The sequence below is a fragment of the Eulemur rufifrons genome, chromosome 6, assembly GCF_041146395.1.
Source record: "Eulemur rufifrons isolate Redbay chromosome 6, OSU_ERuf_1, whole genome shotgun sequence".
In the NCBI taxonomy this organism is placed as follows: domain Eukaryota; kingdom Metazoa; phylum Chordata; class Mammalia; order Primates; family Lemuridae; genus Eulemur; species Eulemur rufifrons.
In genome coordinates, this window is record NC_090988.1 from 41,601,361 (window position 1) to 41,622,688 (window position 21,328).

Genomic DNA, 21,328 nt, shown 5'->3' on the forward strand with positions numbered 1-21,328 from the left:
TCAATATGCTTCATCTACTTGTTGAATAGTGGCAAAATTTGCCTGTAAGAGATGACAACCAGAAGTAAGATGAAATGTGAGCCATTGTTTATAGGGGAACTAAAGCAATTCCCAAAAGAGCTTGGGTGGTTTTGAATTGTGGACAGATGTTTTTCAAAGAGGATCGTTAGAATGAACAGGAGTTCAGTAGACACAGAAAGTAAACAAGTTGGTTCAAAGATCTTGTTTTATTCAGTTTACCCCTTTCTCTGCTGGGGCTTCCTCTTGCAAATAAGAAATCAATATTAATTGTTACTTCATTATGTAAAGAGTGCTTGAATTACCAGTTCCATTTTATTTTGGAAGTCCATCGTGAGCATAGACTGAGATTCTCTGGGAGTACATATGCTGTGGAGAAACAGGGCACAGTAATAGAGTAATTCAACGATGGGTTCGAGGAATCTACAGTGTAATCTGGGACAGAGGCTGCAGAGGTTTGCAGTGCATAGAAAGTAGCGCAAGGCAGGGCCTGATTAAACGGCCAAGCAATGATGCAGTCAATGCTGTGGGAATATGGAGCGAAGAAGTGAGTGTGAGGCCAAGCAGGTAGAAAAGTCTCTAAGAAGGTGGAGCTTGGGTGCAACCTTGAGGAATAGGTAGGATTTGGTTAGGTGGAGAATAAGGGAGAGAGTATGTTTCAGTGGGAGTAGGTGAGTGAAAATGAATGAAAGCAAGAAATAGGACTTAGTAAGTGCCTAGCACGTCATAGTTTGAGGGTATGACCTCAAAAATCCCCTAGGAGGCCAGAAGGTAAGGTAAATGAACTTTTTTTCCTACTTGGCAAACACTTTTTCATTTTTCAAGAGCCTCTCTGAAAAATCTGTTCCCAGTTTTGGACCACCCAAGCTATTGCTCCCTTTTTCCCTAGGAAGTAAGAACAAAACTTCACAACCCTGACTCCCATTTCCCCCCCACAAACTATGGACGGCTATGTGGATGTACTAGAACAAGCGAAAGTGTGTTAGAGTGTTTTGATGCAAAGAACAAACAGATCCTCAGTAAATGTTGACAAGAGCCTTAATGTTCTCACTTACAGGTGGGTACAAAGGGGCTTACAGCATGATACGATGGACATTGGAGACTCAGAAGCAGGGAGGTTGGGAGGGGAGAGAGGGAAGAAAAACTACCTATCCATTGCAATGTACACCTTTGGGTGATGGGTATGCGAAAAACCCAGACATCACCACTATATAATTCATCCATGTACCCAAAATCCACCTATACCCATAAATCTATCGAAATAAAAAAAGAACCTTACAATAAGAGAAATTGATCAATAGCAATGATTTTTTAAAAAATAAAATTATACATTTCATTCAATTCTAGATATTTTGTTAGAAATATTTTTATAAAATGGATAAAATACAAAAATTTAAATTTAAAACAGTATTTCATGGTACATGACAATGTGAAAGGAAGAGCATCTCAGTACTTTTTCTTTAAGATGAGGAGTTTAGTATTGGCCCCCTCAAATGAACTAACTCCTGAACATTATTCACACAATATGTATTTCTAAATGTTTTGAATTTTCAAAATATTCCAATATGTGTATATTTATAAGATGTCTCTTTGGGACTTGTTCAAATTGTTTTAATCACAGGATCACAGGATGTTAGCAGCCAAAACTCCAGTTTTGGCATCTGCTATAGGCGGCAGTGAATCCCTAAAAGTGTTTAATTATGGAAATGATAGGGCTTCAAAAGATGAATCTGGCAGAGGTGTGCAGTAACAAGTTAAATCTCCAGCCCTGACCTCTGCCTGGAACTTCAGACTCATATCCAGTTGCCTACTCAACATAGACACCTAACAGACACCTCAAACTTAGCAATTCAGAATCCTGATCCACCACCACCAAACCTGTGCCTTCCAAGGTCTTCATCTCAACTAAAGGCAACTTCGTACCTACAGTTATTCGGACCCTGGGACACATACTTGAATCATCTCATACTCTACATCCTATCCATCATCTCTATCTCCAAATACATCCAGAAAACAACCAATTTTTACCATCTTCAGCACTACCACTGTGGTCCAAGTCATTAACTCTCGCCTGGATGGTTGCAGTATTATAACTTTCAAACTAGTCTCTCCATTTCCCACCTTGACTCATGTAAGTCCTTTCTCAGTGAAGCAGCCATAGTAATCCATTTACTCCCGTCAGTTCACGTTTCTCATTTGCTCACAATCAATCCTTCAGTTCTTTCTCCTCTCTTACAGAATCAAAGGCAACAACCGTGCAGTGGCCTGAAACTGTCTACAGTCTGCACCCTGTGATCTGCCTGCCTCATCCCACACTACTAGGACCCTTGCTCAGTCCTTGCTAGCCAGCCCAGTTTCCTTGTTGTTCTCCAAGCACTTGCTAGATACATTTGTGCCCCAGGATCTTTGCACTTGCTGTTCCCGCTGTCTAAAACTCTCTTCTGCACGATATCCATAGGGCTTCCTCATTTAGCTCTTTTTGTCTTTGCTCAAATAATATCTTCTCAGTGAGGTCTTCATATCCAACCTGTTTAACTCTGCCCCTGGCCCTAGCATACCCTTTTCTCCTTTCCTGCTTTATTTTTCTCCATAACACTTTTCACCAAATAACATAGTATTAATTATATCTTACTTTTTTTTTGTTTGTTTGTTTACTGCTTATCTTTTTCCACCAGAATGTGATCATCATGAAAGCAAGGATTTTTTTTTCTAGTTGCTAGAACAGTTCTTGGAAAATTATAGGCATTAAAAATTTTTTTGTTAAATGAATGAGATGATATGAGATGAAATGAGACAATTCTAGCTAGAGTGATTTCAGTAGGCATGGAAAGAAAATGATGAATGCAATAGACATGTACAGAAAACTTAAAGACTTGGTAAGCCTGCAACTATCCACTGAGAGAAGGTTAAGGTTAAGAATTAAGGGTTATTCGTTCGCTCAGCACAGGGACCTTACTGAATGCTCACTGTATACAGAGCGCAGTGCTTTTTGGGGGTAGAGGGGCTGCAGAAATAGTTGTGGCTGTGGGGGCAGCTTGTAATTTTGTAGGGGAAGATTTCACTGGGATATACACTTAGGTGACTTGGGAAAATGATTAACTGACATGTTTCTGTCACTGGTTTGGTGGTACAAAGTAGAGAAGAGAGAAGATGAAAGAGTTTCAGAACCACTGTTGGAGTGTCAGAAGGGCTCTTAAAAACTGGCAACAACGGCTCTCACTAGGATGTTAGTTTGACTTTGATCCTAGTATGTGGGTTTCCCCTGAGCCTTCAAAACCAGCTTAAGCCGTTATAATTTCTGTGTCCTTTTGACTTTTGTAACAATTAATATAGTTTGATTTTTTTCTTCTAGATCATTATGCAATGTCCATATTTACTGTGGGTGTTATGTTTAGTTCCTGCCTTTCACATTATTACCCCTTAGAAATATAGAGAATATTTTAATGGCACTTTTAGGTCTACTGATTGTGCCATGACCCCAAAACACATATTATTTGGAAGAGTAATTTGATTCCAGGGGATTATTTCTTAAGAAGATGAGAACAATTATGAAAACAAAACATTCTAGCCTGAAACTTGTGGCAACAGCTATATACATAACCCTGTTGTAATAATGTTAATTTTCTCCTCCAGTGAATGTCTATTGATTATTTACTGGAAATGAGAGTAGAGTATAGAGTAAGTACATCTGTATGGAGTGCTAAATCACAAATTCATGGTAATATATTTTAGAGGAAGGAGAAACCTTAATTTCAATTTATTTCCACCATCGTAGCTTAAGTTCATTGTATCTTCTATTCTGTATCTGAAAGATGGAGAAATAGGCCTTAGGTTTTACAACTTTGAAACGTGATCAACCTGCTCTCCATGATTTTCAATGCCATGGTGGAGACTGAAGCCTGAATATAAAGCGTGATAAGTGGTAATGGTGGGGGATAAAGAAAATGCTGTGGGATCGTGAAGAAGAGAGTCGATGACTCCAGCTGTCAGGGCATGAAAGGCTGCACAGATGTGGTGAGATTCGGGGCACAATGGAGGGAGCCACAGGATCTCATTGGACAGAGTGGGAGTAGAGATGAAGAGGGCATTTAGGCTTTTGAAAGAGATGTGTAGAATGGCAAGGAAATCCAGGGAGGATGTGTTTTAGAAAGAAAAAGTAGTAGTGTGGTGGGGCTTGGCCATGGAACACTTTGAAGGAACTGAGAGGAGAAGAATTTGGAAAAGTGGTCGGAGCCAAAAGATACACAGACTTACAAGTCATGGTAATGAAGGTCTTTTTCTTAAGCATGTAAGAGTCATTGAATAGCTAAAATAGCAGAGCATAATGGTAAAATTTACCTTTGTAAAGTAGATTCTAATAGAAATAGATGTTTCAAGACGAGGTCATTCACTAACGTTACCTAGGGAGAGCTTAAAAATTCCTGAGCCCCACACAAAACCAATACCTTCAGAATCTCTGAGTTGTGTGGCCCAGGAATGGGTATTCTTTAAATGCTTTGGGTGATTTCCTATGCTCCCAGAATGGCATCTGTTGGAAGAACTGTGTGTACGTTTATATTTATATCTATATTTATATTTGGGGAGAGAGAGCCTAGATGCTGAGAGCTCCACTGTGGGAGATGCCAGGGGTACAGGTGAGGAGCAATGATGGACGGCGTTGGGGCAGTGATGACGTTGGCGGAGAGGAGGGGGCAGTGTTAAGAGCCACTTCTTAAGTAGAAGAGTTGGTAGGATGTTGGAGGCCCTTTAGATGAGAGGGTGAGGAAGGAGTTGGAAGATGACTTGAAGGTACCACTCGGGGAGGCAGTGATGATGGGATGCTGTGAACCCAAACTGGGTACCTGGATATAGGAGAGAGGGGTCCCAGAATTAGTAATTTAGTTTAGAGTATCCCATCCATTTTTCCTTATGTTACCAATGAGGAAACTGATGCTTGGAACAGTGCAGTGACTAATCCGAGGTAAGCGATCACAGAGGGCTTTTTTCCCCATCTTCCTGAAATGTCGTGGCCAACAGAGCTAGCTGGCTAGGGGCAGCATGGAAAAAGAGTATGCCTAGTTAATAGGAAACCAGCCATGCTTCCAGCCATTGGTTTTATGCCTGTCTAGAAGATTCACTGAGTGGTTCTGCCTACTGAGAACACCTATATAGCACTAATTATGAAGTGGAAATATCATTAAATGCACATTATGGCTGTGGTGCTTGTGTGTATTTTTAACTGAGTCTATAACACCAAATGGACCATTTCAGGCTCTAGGGACAGAGGACCAAAGTTTGATTTAATCTGAGGCATGGGAGCAGGAGGGGGCCTTAGAGATCAGCCATGCCAACTTCATTTTACAAATAAGAAAACTGGGTCTCAGGGAGAGAAATGCATTTGCCTAAGGCTGCTCTGGTGACCAGTGATTAAAATTAAGACCCATGTCCCATGTCTTCTGACCTTTCCAGTCAATGCCTTTTGCCACGAGGTTATCCAAACTGTTAGTGCAGCTATTGTATGAACTTCTGTGATTTAGTGGGTTGCTTTGTCATTTAGTACCCCTTGAAGCTGGAAGCTGCATCATGAGCTACATCTACACTGCTATGAAATGTGTGTTTAGAAACTCAGAGAAGTGAGGACTTACGCGGTAAACTGGATCATGTTCAGGGCAGCCATCCAGTATGACACTCCTTAGTTTAGAAGTTCCTTGTGGGCACAAAACTATGTATTTGCAGCACAAAGCACAGAGTTTAGATCACATTGGCTATTCCATAAAAGTGTTTTGAATGAGTGATCTAAGCCAAAGTGGTTTTTGAATTATAGACTTTTTTTTTAAAGTAAATTTACCTCTGATGAATTCATCAAGTTTCTACTCTGCCCCTAAGTAGGCACTAAGAGTCACATGGTTCTCATTCTTTCAATAAAAAACAGCAAAGAGGGCTGTCAGCTGACAAAGGAAGGAAACAATGAGAGTGCTAGAAATGCTCTGATCTGAATGTGATCCCCTGCTGGAATGCCAAAAATATAAACGTTCCAAGTGGACTGGCCTAGAGACCGCAATATACAAAGGTCTTTTCTTTCTAGAAACAAGCTGTCTTCTTCTTGTTTCTGATCTGACACACGTACACTCATAAGCTCAGACACACACACACACACTCTTTCCTTTTTGAATCTTTTTGAAGGTAGAAACCTATATATATATATATATATATATATATATTGCTTTTTGCGTGGTCTTTAAGTGAAAGATATATATATTTACATATATTTGAAGGGTAAAATCTTTATGCTTGAAGGCCACCTTACTCTACTGTGAAAAACCTCTGGACAAGCAGATTATTGAATAACCCATGACTTTGCTCTTCATCTGATTTGATCTCTGAAAGAGATCATAAGACATCCTTAAAAAGCCTAGAGGCCTTCAGAGTTATGAATGATCACAGAAGGCTTTTTCCCGCATCTTCCTGAAATGTCAAGGCCACCCTGAGCAGCATCAAAGGAGATCACTGTTTGCATCAAGCATTTTAAAAACAAAAAACAAAAAAACAAAAGAAATTTAAAACTCATTTGGGAAAAATGAAAGTACATCTGTGTGTTATATGTCATATGACAAATATTTTACCCCTTTTTGTGACAATTGTGGAAAATGATTAAAAATGTTTCTGTGGTACAACCCATGTAAGAAATGTTTTAGGCTTATCATGTGCTGGCCCTGACAAAATGCTCTTTTTCCAATGGTAGTTGCTTTAGCACACAAGCTCACACACTGGGACCAGAGCCCTTGAGCTTCATTCATTTTTATTAAGTGCTTAGGGACTCTCTGTCCTCTTACAAATATCAATGCTAATACCAAGGTGAACATAATAATCTACACAATAGTTTATTAACTTGAATTAAAAGTCACTGTCACAAAACCTTGAGCTCAAAATTAAGTGTAAATTGTTTTTAAAGGTATGTTTGACCTGTTTTTTCTTATATACTTTCCAGGTTCAGCATTTTACTTTCTGAGAAAAGTTGACTTGTTAAATACACATTAACTTTGTTTTAATTTATATAACTTTATAAGACTCTTAACCTAAATAAATTCCTGAATCAGAATAAAAAGGCTTTGTCAGGTCACATATTTCTGGGGTTTTGGGTTTGGAAAATATAATCTCAGTCTTCATTAGCTTCTGTCTTCAGCAACCACTAGACAGAGTTAGAAGTAATAGGATTTTGTTCATTTTTGTAACTCAGCTGAAATTCTTGAAATTTTTTTGTTATAAATTCTGGCCTGGGACTATGATTTTAGAACCTATGTCTTATTGTTATTCATATTTTTGAACGTGCTGGAGAAAGCAAGGAAAACTCAAGTACTGACTAGGTCTGAGGTACTTTGCTGGGTGCTTTACATATGTTACATTTCATCCACATGACAACTCTGTGAGATATATATTACTATTGTCATTTTGCAAATGAGGAAGGCTAACCTTAGAGTGTTGAAGAAACTTGCCAGAAAAAAATCCAAGAAACTGGCCAGTATTCACTTAGAAAATTAAGCATCAGAGCAAAACTGATTCCAGGTGATTCCAGCTAATTCCAAAACCAATCTTCATCCTTTTAAAATTTTTTTATTTGATTTTTGCTGTGTCAGAGAGCTTCCCTTATCTAGCAGATTGTAGACTACTTAAGGGTAGAGACCATGTAGTTTACTGTTGTGTTCTTAGCATGTATCCCAGAGAAAGACATCAATGCAGTAGATGTCCAGTAACTGTCTGCTCATTGGATTGAATGGGATGCTACTGCTGCATAAACCTGCAGCAGAAATGGTACAAGTCTACAACTTAGTAGTGGATTCAAACATCTCAGGTTTCCCTTCTGATTTCTCAAGCTTACCATCTGTATCATGTGGGCACGTTACTTAGACTTTCTAAGTCTCAATTTAAAGTCTCACTTTAAAATGAGGGTAATAATTGTACCTTCATGATCACTTTAATAAATAACCTTTCTGATGGTTAGTAAGCATACAATGAAAGCTAAATATTATTACCTTTAATTGGACTAGACTGTAGATGCCTTTTTAACATACTATTAATACACATTTAGTTATTTATTATGTTTATTGTTTAGAATCTGTCTTCCCACTAAAACGTAATCACCATGGTGACAGGGATTTTCATGTTTCAATCACCATATCCCAAGTGTTTATGACAGTATTGTCAAAAAGAACGTTCTATGATGATAGAAGTGTTCTATACTGTGTAGTCCAATATAGTAGCCACTAGCCACATGTTGTTATGGAACACTTGAAATGTAGCTAGCTAGTGTGACAGTGTAATTGAATTATAAATTTTATTTAGTTTTAGTTAATTTAGACTTAAATAGCTATATATGGCTACTGGAATACTGTATTAGCAGAGTTCTGGAACATCACTTGGTACACAGAAGTTTCTCAATACATATTTGTTAATGAGTGAATTCTCTTCTGGATTCAAAGATGAGGAAAACCTCATGATTGCTTATTTAGCTCAGTCTTTAAAGACTAGCAATGAAGCACTTTACTGAGTGACTTGCTCATACCGGGGTCCTCATCAGGTTCTAACATGGTTCAGTTTACAAGTGTAATAAGTTTTTGGTTTTTACTTTTAATTTTTTGTTGTTGTCGTCGACAGGTCAAGAAAGATTTGGAAACATGACAAGGGTCTATTACCGGGAAGCTATGGGTGCATTTATTGTCTTCGATGTCACCAGGCCGGCCACATTTGAAGCAGTGGCAAAGTGGAAAAATGATTTGGACTCCAAGTTAACTCTCCCTAATGGCAAACCAGTTTCAGTGGTTTTGTTGGCCAACAAATGTGACCAGGGAAAGGAGGTACTCATGAACAATGGCCTCAAGATGGACCAGTTCTGCAAGGAGCACGGTTTTGTAGGATGGTTTGAAACATCAGCAAAGGTAATGTGACATTAAAGGATAAGCTTATTATAGGCAAAATTCGAAAAGAAAATGGCACATCATGATCATCATCATGATAATAATATGTGTTTGTCTAGCCATTTAGAGTTCCCAAACTGCTTTGAGCTGTTTCTTATCCCAATGCAGTGGGTGGGCAAGGCAGGAATTATTATTCACAATTTAAGATGATTGTGGCAAAGGGAGCAAAGCAACTTGTACAGGTTACAATGATAATAGTTAATAACGGTGATCATTTTTTGAGAGCTTACTATGTGCCAGGCATGTTTTACACGTGTCTTGTTTAGTCCTCACAACAACCCACCCTATTAGGTAAGTATTATTTTTAAGTAAATGAAATAATTGTGACATTCAGTGTTACCGCCTTATTCATGTATTAATTAATTTATGCCATCAACATTTAATACGTCTACCTGTATGTCAGAAATTGTGCTTTGTCCTAGAAATGAAAAGATGACAAGAACACAGAACTGCTACATTGGGAATAGTGGAATAGTGGGGTAACAGAGAGTAGACAGCAAGTACAAATGTGAAAAACATAGCACATCTTGGCCCTGCTGACTATCCTCGGTGGCAGAGAAGTAGCAGGAGGTGGGGCAGAGGCAGGACTGGAAGGTGAAGAATCCCGCGTGGCATGATGAGGGTACTATACTCACCATTAGTCCTCACGCTGCTACCTAATATGTCAAGTACATGTTTTTTTGTTCTACTCTCTTTTGTTTGTGCTTATATTTTTTTAATCTCAGTATTAGAGGAGGAAAAAAACTTCTATGGCAAATTTTGAAAATAAGAAAAGCTTAGATAAAACTAAAAAATAACCATTTTGCTGTATTTTTCTCATATTTTTTGTGTACATATAATTACATTATTAGGATTGTATTCTGCATGGCTTTGTATCATGATTTTTTCACTTTTATTTATTTGTGGAACACAAATACTAAATATTTGTGGAGCACGGACACACTGTGCTGGTTGTTTGGGATTCAGCTGCGAATAAGGCAGGCGTTGTCCCTGTACTTATGGAGTTCACACTTGGGCCTTATTGTGAACATTTTTGCACATGATTAGAGAAAGGTCTGAAAATGTAACTTGAATGGCCATCATTCAAACAGGCTGCGGAGCAGCCTCTAATGGGTTTTACGCTAGAGAGTGGAGTGGTCCAGTTTGCCTTGGAGACTGTGGGAAGGTAGAGTGGAGGGTGGTAGACCCAGAGAGAGAGTGGCATGGTAGTTACTGTGTGCTATGAGAAAATGACAGGGCCTTAAACTAGAATAGTGACTGTAGAGATGGGAAAGAAAAACCTGATTTGAGAGTATCAGTAACATATGAAAAACAGCAGGATTAAGCAACTGCTTGGATTGGGAGGTGATGGAGAGGTAGAAGAGGTGGTGATGCCACTTTTTCTGTCTTTTGTTTCAGCCATTCATGGAGAGCCCCGATGCCTACCTTCTCCCTGTTCTGTCACTGAGCTGCCCTTGTGTTTGGAAAGTTTTATTTCTCCGTTCCTGGGGTTCTTGTCTTCCTTTTGAGGCCTCAGCGTACCAGTATGCATTCCCCCTTCTTTCCTTTTAAAATCCTTTCTTTCTCCTATTTCTTAAGATTCTTCCTTTTGTTCAGGATATCATCCCCATCATTTTCTATTTCTTGGCTATCATGGAATCTTTTTGGCTTATCTGTTTGAAGGGTTTATTGCTACACAGGTTACAGAAGTTTAACAAATATGACTTTTTTATAGACTGATTCTCTTTCTTAAATGTTAGCCTGATGATTTTAAAATTCCAAAACATGGGTGAATTCACCTATTCTCCTTTTCCTTTAGTCCCAAACTCAATTTCACTCCACAGCTCCTTGCATGTTCATTCGAATTCCCTTCTTTCAAACAGAGTCACTCTCCAGCCCAGAAGCCTCCAGGCACAGGGGAGAAAGTAGGATCTTATAGAACTCCTTTGCTCAGTTGGCTATGTTGCATTGTAAGGGCAGACTAGACTGAAGGACCCATGTTTACGTGGGGAGCAGAGTCTTCTGTTATTCATTCGTTCATTTTTCATTCAATAAGTATTATTGAATACCGGTTATGTGCCTGGCAAATGTTCTAGGCACTGGGAATACAGAGATGTACAAAAGAGAATCCTGCCTTCATGGATACCAGAAACAACAAAACATAAGTAAAACAGATAGTGTGTGAGATAGTGATTAAGTGCTAACAAAAATAAAAAAGAAAGGAAGAGGCCTTTGAATGTTTGGGGAGGGTTGAAACTGCTTGTGAGTTGAAGGACCTTCTGAACTTTTTTTTTCACCTTACTCTGACATTTCTTGCCCAACCATTGCAGTGTCAAACTGTCTACTTAAGGTCATGATGTTCATTAACTTAAGGCCTGGCCAACCCACCATCCTTTGATACTGGTTTTCTAATCTTCCAAGTCCCTGCAAGTGTGAACTTTGAAGATAAGCTTTGTATAGTTTGGGGAAGGGGGACTGGAATTTCACAATCTAGTATAACCAAGACAGCACAAAGCCTTATTGTAGAAGGTAAAAGCCACATTCACCATCTCTTCTCCCTCCAAACATGCTGCTATTGGGGTTGTCCTGAATGCCTCAATGAAAATGGCTTGCCAGTGCCAGGTCAGTATTTAGAGTCAACACCTAGAAGCTCAGGAACAATACTGCAGCATTGACAAGCTGCAGTGTTAAACTGTCCAAAACTGTCCTTTTGAAAGATCTCCGATAAAGCTCTGCTAACTTTCCGAGTATAGTATTACAACATTGGCAAGATTGAGGCCTAGAACAAACTGCTTGCATGAAGCTGAGATGGTAGCATTTGGGGACAGCTACCAATTCATTCGCTGATTACACTGGGAATCAGAGAACATTTTCCAAAGAGATTTTTCTCTTGCAAAGTGAATCTACTAATAATTAGAGTCCTCTTGAGTGACATCATAATCAGTCTGGTGATAAGCATCTTTCTTTACAACCCTGAAACTTCTAATGAGCCAAAGGCTACAACTTCTGGCCTTGTCCCCAGGGGCACATCCTGCAGAAGTCCTTCAGGTATCATCAGCTTGGCCATCTCTGCAGCTGAAATTCACAGGATGTTAAAGCAGTTTGTCATTGAAACCAGCCTCTATCTTGCTGCTGACCCCACTGCCAATGGAAATTTACTCTCTTGCTCTTCAATCTTCTGGAGCAAGTTTCCTTGATAGTTTTCATGCCTAGTGTTGTTGCTGGAACAATCATGGTAGCCCCTGGCTGGTTAGTCAATTAAGAGCAGAAAAATAAAAATTAAACATATGCTGCTGTCTCTGATTTTTCACACCATACCATCCAACGTTAAAACCAAAGGAAAGGAAAGAAACACAGTCTTTCCTAAATCAACTTTTTCTTTGGTTTTCACCCTTTGCATTTTTTCCCTTTCCCAATTGTGTTTCCTTGAATTCTACCTGTGGATTTTCTAGGTGATGTATAATTGGGGTGATCATATGTCCCATTTTACCCTAGCATTCCCAGTTTATGCCTGCTGTCTCAGCATAATTACTAATAACACCCGCATTCCTAGTTTGTAATTTAAATTTACATGGTCACCCTTATAGATCAGGAGCTCAATCCATTTTATTCTCCACACCATACCTTACCTCTAATAATGGATATTTTATATGTTCCTATGACCACATCCAGTCTTTATAATATGTGTTTGTAGATTTGTCTCTTTAAGAGGAGGGTCCTGCCTTGCTCTTATTAGTGTATCTCCAAAGTCTGGAGTTCTGTTTTCCGGGCCTACCTCAGTGGCTGACTGAGGCCTGCTACTTGCTGACCAGTTAGTTTACCTGATGCATCGTTGGTGCCCATTGCCTGAGTCTCCCCCAGTTGCTGCTTTTGGATTCACTCTCTAATCACACCCACCTACCTTCTAGAATTGTGAGCTTTAAAAGATAATTTATGCGGGGTCTGCAGATGCATTGTATCTGATCTTACCACATACACAGACACACACACACATTCTCTCTCTCTCTCTCTCTCTCTCTCCCATCTCTACTGTCTGAACGCACAGCCCATCTGCTGGTCTATTTCGCTGCCCGTACCTGGCTCTGATGCACGCAACACCTGCACTCTGGTGGAAGGGTCTGTTTCTGTAGCTTAGCCCTTTCCACCCTGCTCCATCCTGCTCTTACTATGCAATGGTTCAGGCATGGCTGTGTTCAGGAATAGGACATCATTTCTTTTTATAGGCTTCTAGAAAATATGTAGTTAGAAAACAATGCATTTATACAAACTGGAAATGCAAAAATAATTGCACTTGGGCATGGGTAGACAGTTATTCTAATTCATTTTGGGGGATTAAGTATAGGAAATTGTTTTTTAAAATCCTTTGATTTTTAAATCGGGAAATAGGCCATCTCTGATTATTCTCATTTTTCAAATGTCAAACTATGAAAAAATGTTTGATGGTCACTCATGCATTCACTGATGAACACAATTTGTATTGAATGACTTTTCTTTCTGGGTCTGTGCTACGAATCACGTGTATTAAGCCATTTCTGTGTTCAGAGATAAGTACTTGTTCTTATTTTTTAAGCCTCAGAATTCCCTATGGAAAATAGAAATTCTAAGTTTTAAGCATCCATCTCCAAAGAATTTAGATGAGGTTATAAGATGTGCCTTCACTGACTTAATTGGCCACAGCATATTTAACCCTGTATTTTTAGCTGACCTGATTAGAGCTGGTTGTGCTTAGGGAAGAAAAAGGAAGGAAATCTAAAACCAGAGCACAGTTACAGGAATGACGGCTGTGTTTAATAGTCATGATCATTTCATATAATAACCACCAGTCTGTAGTACAGCTATTTGAATCATCACTTTGGACAGATTCTTGATGCCATACATGAAAAATGAAAATTGTTCCTGAAGTTGAGAACAGCTGAAGTATAAGAGCCTTAAATTCAATCTAGTCATCTGCTTAAGGATCAGTATAAATTAATAACATTTTTATTTTTGATCTTGAGCTAATGAGTTCCCTAGAGGATCTCTAGGTCTATACTTGTAATTTTCTAGATAATCTGAGATACAATTATAACTAAGATATTGCAGGAGAATAGAAATGGACCCCAGAGAATATAACCATAGCCTGGTATTTAGGAGGCAAGGTGTTGCATATGTCATTCTATCCTGCATGGTTTACATTTTTGCTACTTACAGCTCAGATCCTTCCTGTTCCATGCTTGTACAATCTTAATAACCCATCTTTAGACTTGGTTCACAGTAGTTGGTACTGAATGCTGTCAAAAATCCAGCCTGCTCAAGGAATGACTTTGATATTGTCATTGCTTAGTTCAAGAATCTTCTGTATGTTCTGCTTCCTACCGATTATAATTTAGATACCTTAGAACAGGCATCAGCAAACTATGGCATCTGGGGCTAATATGGCTGGCCCTTGTATGATAAAGTTTTGTTGGAACACAGCCATACTCACTGGTTTATATATTATCCATGGCTGCTGTTATTATTATTATTATAACTACAGAGTTGAGTAGTTGTAATAGAGGCCTTGTGGCCTGCAAAGCTTCAACTATTTGCCATTTTTCCTTTATTCTTCAAAGTTTGGCACTGACATCTCAGAATAAGAATAGCTTCTCTTTAGTCAGGCACTGTGCTAGTAGCTTTACATGTGTTAGCTTATCCTTGAAACAATCTTATAAGCTAGGCACTATTAATTTTCTCGTTTACCAATGAGGGAATTAAAGTTTAAATTATAGAATATAAATGCTAGCTAAAGATCTCATAGTTGGTAAATAGCAGAGTTGGGATTTCAAGCAAGCTGTGCCAACAGCACGACTTAGCCACCCATCCACCACGTTGCACTATCTTGTAACCCTTTCCAATCTGAACTTGTACAATAATTATCTATTGAGCAATTGATACATGGTAGAGTAGGGGCTGGAATAGATAGATGAATAAAACATGGTCCTGATCTCTAGGAGCTTTAAGTCTAATGATATATATGCAAATGGCCAAAAAGGTCTTCCAGGAAATGTGACAAGATGGGGAAAGTCCCCTGGAATTGTTGAGGGTGTTAAACAAGGAAGAGCTTTTTCTCCATGTACTTTTCCTCCAGCCATTGCTAGACACCTGTCTTTTCCTCGTCTCTGTACTATTTTCCATGATAGTCTCTCTGTAGGGAATGTATAAAGCGGTCTACATTCTTTGTCTCTATTCAGTTTTGCCCAACAAAGTGCAGCTCTGGGTGTGAAAGAGGAAACTAGAAAACCCCCCGCCCAGCTTTAGCAGGAAGGAGTCTTCAGAAATAAAATAAGAATCTCTGATTCTGATACTCTACGCCAACAAAGAATTCTTGTTGTAACTAAGCAGAACTTTTTCCTCAGGAATCTCCTAACTCATTTTTCTAAAGACACCTTTGGAGAGAATGTAAGCAATTCAAGACGCTATGGGCTGGCTATAGAGTGGGGCCATGCTTCAGTATGCAGGATTGTCCTGGAACCCTTTGAAACTATATGTGCAATTTTTTTCATGGCTGTGTATTTTTTTAGAGAGACCAATCATTATTAGATACTAACAACTTTCCAGGCATTTTATGGTTATTGTCACTAATTCTTACAACAACCCTGTGAAGCATTATCCCCATTTTTTCACGGAGACAGGCGTCTCAGCATGATTAAGGGACTTGCCCAGAGAAGCACGGCCTTGTGTCAGAGGCAAGATCCTGATGCCTTTCTGTCTGGTCAAAGTCAGTATTTTCCATAGTCTGCCAAAGTGCCCCTCCATGCTTCTTCTCAAGGTCAGAACTCCTGGTGATCCTAGAGCCTGGGTCCAGCTGAGAAAAAGCCTGTTTTTCTTAGGTCAGAAGGATATAGTCATTCAGAGAATTATCTGTGCTCTGGCCTCATCTCTCTAGGCAATGACCATCCATGAGAAGACAGGGCTGAGCTGACCCACATGGGCTGGCCTGACATATACACATGGCCTAGCTGGTGCCAGGCACGTGGAGGGGAGAGATGCAGCCCCTAAAGGAAATCTGTAGAGGCCATAGGATGTATGTGGGTATGAGGGAAACACAGACTTGTAAAATCTATAGAATTTCCAAAGACAGATGGGAGGGGAAAGGAATTCTAGGAAGACACAAGAGTGTGTGAAAAGGCATGGAGATGAGAAATAACAGTGCTGAAAATACTAAAGTTAAATGAGGCTGAAGTATAAGCTGGATGGGGAACAGAGAAGGCAAAGCTCTGTAGTGTGTCAAACCATGTCCCTTAACATAAACCTTTTAGGCTAAGAACCCTCTTGAAGCCTGAATCTAAAGACTCAAAAGTTTCTTAGTAATTGTACAGAAATTAAAGAACAACCCTACTTGATTTTTCTTAAAAGGAAAATACCAACTAAATAACAACAACCCTTATTCAATTAGTGCCTTTGCCTTAGAAAACCTGGAAAATTCTAATGTAAAGCATGGCATCTGGATTTTCTCAACCTCATCACTATTGTATTCTGGGCCAAATGATTTTTAGCTTGGAATGGGAGGGGAAGGGTGTATACTATGTAAGGTAGAATATTTAATAGCATCCCTGGCTTCTACCCACTTCATATCAGTGGCACCCCACACCCCAATCAGTTGTGACAATCAAACATATCTTCAGACATTGACAAATGTCCTCTGGTAGGAGGGGCAAAATTGTCCCTCACTGAGACCACGATTAAATAATACTGAAAATAATCATCATAAAAGTATGTCTCATGCCCAGTGGGGCCTGTTCTTTTCTTGTGGGGTGGGCAAGGGGCAGAGTGAGATCTGTCTTGATCCTCTCTGAGAACAAAGAATCCTTGTAGGCCTGTTCTCGTGAGTCTCTGGGAGGAAGAAGACATCTAGGAATTAAGGTGGCTTACCTTTGAGCCTGGATCTCTATCTCCAGCCATGATGACTTCTTTCCCAAACTCAGACTTCCATATTCTTCTGAATCTCTACCTGGACATCATCCAGAGAACTCCTCAAACCCAACATGTCTGAAACTGAATTCATCAGCTTTTCTGCAAACATAGTTACTTGATTGGAGACCTCACATCCACACAGGCACTCACGCCAAATACCATCTAACCAGGTTAGTCATGCTTCGGAAACCCCTCATTGCTCAGTATAGAAACCCCAATAGTGAAGCTCTTCTCTGCTCCTCCAGGCCCGTCTCTACTCCTGCCCTCCCTTTATCCCATGCATCAAGTCTCCCATTCACACTGTTGTATTCCCCCTGCTTGGAACACGCTCCCTACCGTTAGGTACCTGTCTCTCATTCTTCCTTCAGGACTCAGCTCGAGCATTACCTGTTACTGACTCTCAGGTAGCCTCTCCTACTCCTTGCCATGTTATGTTAAAATTGTTTCTTTAGGGACCTGGCCCTGCACTGCACTGCAAGTCCTCCTGGTCATCACTCAGCACGATGGTTTTCACACAGAGGGTGATCACTTGGTCAGTGTTTATTGGATGGAAAAAAATTGTTTGCTACACTGCCTTTCAAGGACTCTTTCAGAAAACTCTTTTACTATATTATTCTTTCCCCTGCCCCTTGTGGGGTATTTATTTCCTTAGAGAACCATGTAGAAGCAGCAAAATTAATTTACTGCTGTAGTTCCCGGAAGGACGCCACATTATATAACTCCTTTCATCCAGAAAGCTCTCTAGACACTTTGCACAGCAGGGAGATTGTAGTGCCCTGCAGTGTGGATGGGGAAGTAGAGAAGAAAAATGAAGGTGAGGGAAGCAGCCCCCACCCAATGCCTTGCCTTAGGGCCTAAACTGAGAACTGCACATTGTTTGCTTGGTAATGCCTGTAGCATCCCATAAGAGTCTAACATTAATCTGTGCATCTAATTATCCAACTTACTCCTCCTTCACACCCCAGGACTGGCATATAGCAATTTTTTTCCCCTTCACTAAAATTCTCATCTTGTTTCACATGTATCTTTCATTTATTTCCTCTACTGTCATTTGAGCCACACACACTGGCTGTCATGTTTGTCTTTGTTACTAAAAATGAAACAGAATTCCAGGTAGGCTTTTCAGTGATTTTCATTGGGGACACCAGGCCCAGACTCCAGATCTAGTCCAGCTTTCTGTCCAATGATGGTGATTCTTGAACAAGGTTGTGCATCAGGGCCACCTGAAGAACTTATTAAAATTGCAGATGTATCGACCCTGTTCTCAGAGAAGTCTGGAGGGGCTTAGAATGTATGTTTTTTGAAAACACTCCTTTGGTGATTTTGATTTGCACCCTGGTTAAGATGCATTGTGTTGGAATTGCTTCACTCATTCCTGAAGTATTCCTTGAATACCCACTATGTATTCAGGTAGGCACTTAGCTAAGCACCAGGGCACTGATAATAAATGGAGCAGTTTCTTCCTACTTGGAACTTCCCAATCTCCTGGAAGAAACACATATAAACAAATAATTACACTATAGTATGAAGTTCCATAAAAAATTGGTGGCTTCTTCAAGAGCTATGAGAGCATTTAAAGAAAAAGCTCTTATCTCCACCTGCCAGTGAAGCAGCCTCCTTGATGTTTGATCTGGATTGCCAAGAATAAGAGAAGCCCCCAAAAGAAAACTAAAGAAGACCACTGAAAAGAAACTCACCTTTCAGGACCCCTGTTTTTGTTTTTTTTTTTTTTTCTTGTTTGGTTTTTTTAGAAAGCAAAGACAAGATTCCCATCTTTATTCTAAGATGTCTCAGTAAGAACATGTTGCTACTGTAGAGTTACCCAGCTTTATCAGTCATCAGAAAGTTGTCAATACAAGACCACAAAGAATCTTAATATGAAAAATAATAATTATTCTTCATAAAATGCATGCTTACTCTACCAGGCCTAAGTGCTTTGTTTAATTATTTCATTTGCTTCTCACCAACTCTTATGAATAGTTAACTTTTCAGTCCACTTTTGTTCTTTTATTTTATGTTGATGGTCTTCCTTAAACATCTGATCACCCTTGGCCAGAATATTTAGGATCAAGACCATCAAACACAGATATTAAGTTCCGTGTGTGTAGGTGGGCCTGTTGATTAATGGCTATGTTAACTGTTGATTTGTAGGTTTCACTTTAGGTTGGTAGTCACTAGAGACTCCCAAATGTCACTCGTGGAGGGCTCTTTTTCGGAGAAGAACTCTTCTCTCCTGTTAGAGTGAAGATGCCAGAGTTCTCTGTTGGGGGAGGCGGGGGGGGGGGGAGGTAGGAGTGGTCCAGCTGCCATATTGGCAAACTTTTAGTTGATTCTTTTTTTCAGGCCCACACCACCTGCATAGGCATACAAGTCGGTGTCTCTTGAGTCTTAAGTCTCTTTTCATTAGTTTAATCAGAGAATAAACAAGTCTTTGCTTGGGGTGTACATGTCTAGCTGCTGGTAGTCTATGTGGAAGAATGAAGAAGGAATGGGGTCGATGTCCCCATTTTGACTTTCAACCAGTCTCTCTGACTTTAGCAACCCTTAACATGTGAGTGGTAGAGCTCTTGGATTCTGTGGGGATGAATTAGCCCTCTTATTGTCCATATCTACCTCTATACACCCTTTAGAACATGCTGCCTATACCCTAGTCAACCCATTACTACTTCTCCATTACTTTAAGATTTCTAAAAATGTGTTGAAATCTCTTGAATGCTGATACATATTTTCTCATTCTTTTAATCCTTGGGATTCTACTTGAAATACTTTATTTTTTTGGCATCATTTTTGAAGATGGTAAAGAAGATTGGTAAAGAAAGAATATAAACATGTTGTGTGCCATCTTTAACTGGAAGGTGCCGTGTTCTCTGTTGATTGTCTACCTTATATCTGATTCAATCCTAGTCAATATATAATTTAATTCATTTATAGTTTCTGTTAAAAGGAGGGTTGTTTTATCCTCATTTTATAATGTGGGAACTAAAGTACAGAAGGGTTTAAGTAACTTACCCAAAGTAACTCAGCTAGTGGGTATCAGAGCTAGGATTTAAGTTTAGATCTGATTGATTCTGGATCCATGTGGTACTTTCTATTACAGCTTTCTACATTTAAAAGAAAACCAATAGGCAAAGCCCCTTCTGTCAGAAGCAAATGTCAACTTCCCTTTTCCTCAACCCTGGGCAGGATTGCTTCCTTGTTTTAGAAGGGGTTTTGTTACTAAGACACGTTTGCCTTCTCCCTTCCTGTGTTACTTCACTTTTTTAGTATTGATTTTGCCTGCCCCCATTTTGTGGTTCTTTGCCTTCTTTGATGTGTCTTGTTTGCCATCGTTGAAGCACCCTTAGATTTGTGGGTGACAGCCCTACCCTCCCAAGGCCTTCCATTTCATCTTCATCTGCTCCAGTGCTAGTGAGGTATTGATTTCTTGGGAGAGCCTGCTGGAATTGGGGGAAAATCAATATCCCATTAGACAAAAGTGAGGAGTAGCAGCAGCAGCTCCTCAGTAGCCTGTTCATGGACCTCACCTGCTGGCAGAGTGCTCCAAGACTGGGTGAGCCTGCTGTGTCCAGAGATACTCTGAAGTGATTAGATTGTCTTAGGGATAATGTAGAAAAGCCAATGACAGAAAAATCAGAGTTGTAAAACCATTTCCTTGAACTAAATGGAGTCATTTTTGAGAGTAATTTTGCTTAGCAAGGTTTGCTCCCAAGGAAAGAAGTTTTCTCTTGAGAACTTTTATAATTCTTGGTCATTTTGAATTTTCCAATGTAGACAAAATTATTGGTTAACCATAAGGCAAGTCATTTAGCTTTCATGTTCCCTGGGGTTCTCAGAATGAAAAAGGAATGTCAACCTTGGGGTGCCTAGATACAATATATTTCTGAAACATTGTCTTGGAAATCCCATTTTTAATACCACCCCAAGGAGCTCATTATGGCAGCTCTGCCTAGATGAGTCTCTTTGAAAAGGAAGAGTTTCTTTGGAAAGAAAATTATTACTTTCTGTTTCATTTGGTTGTAAGTTTAGTGTTTTAGATTTTTGTAAAGAAGGACAGACATGAGCAATTAACTCAAATTATCAAAGTCTAATGAGGTCTAGTATTACCACAGTAATAGAAAACCATATTTAATCTCCAAAGTACCATGCCATTATATCTTCTTCTACCATTTGCATGGAAACACAAGAACATTAGATACTCCAAAATAATCCTGTGGACTAACTATTTATTTTATAATTTCATTCATCCATTCATTCTTCAAGTAATCATTGAGCGGATTATGTGATAGGCACTAGGGCTCTACCAGTGTACAAAATAGATAAAACGCCTTCCCTCTTGGAGCTTGCATTGTAGTGGGTGCAGATGAGTGATATAGTGATAAATAAATGCAATATATAGTTTGTCAGGTGGAGATATGTGCTAAGCAGAAAATTCAAGCAGGGGAGGTCTC

At 39.5% G+C, this 21,328-nt stretch overlaps 1 protein-coding gene across 1 annotated transcript in view; it reads left to right on the forward strand.

The window, feature by feature from the left end:
- Nucleotides 1-21,328, forward strand: part of RAB38 (RAB38, member RAS oncogene family) — a 55,247-nt gene that overhangs the window by 13,710 nt on the left and 20,209 nt on the right. Inside the window, exon 2 of the mRNA XM_069469093.1 lies at nt 8,650-8,930. Within this exon, the coding sequence (XP_069325194.1) occupies nt 8,650-8,930 (281 nt within the window). The remainder of the gene's footprint in view (nt 1-8,649; nt 8,931-21,328) is intronic.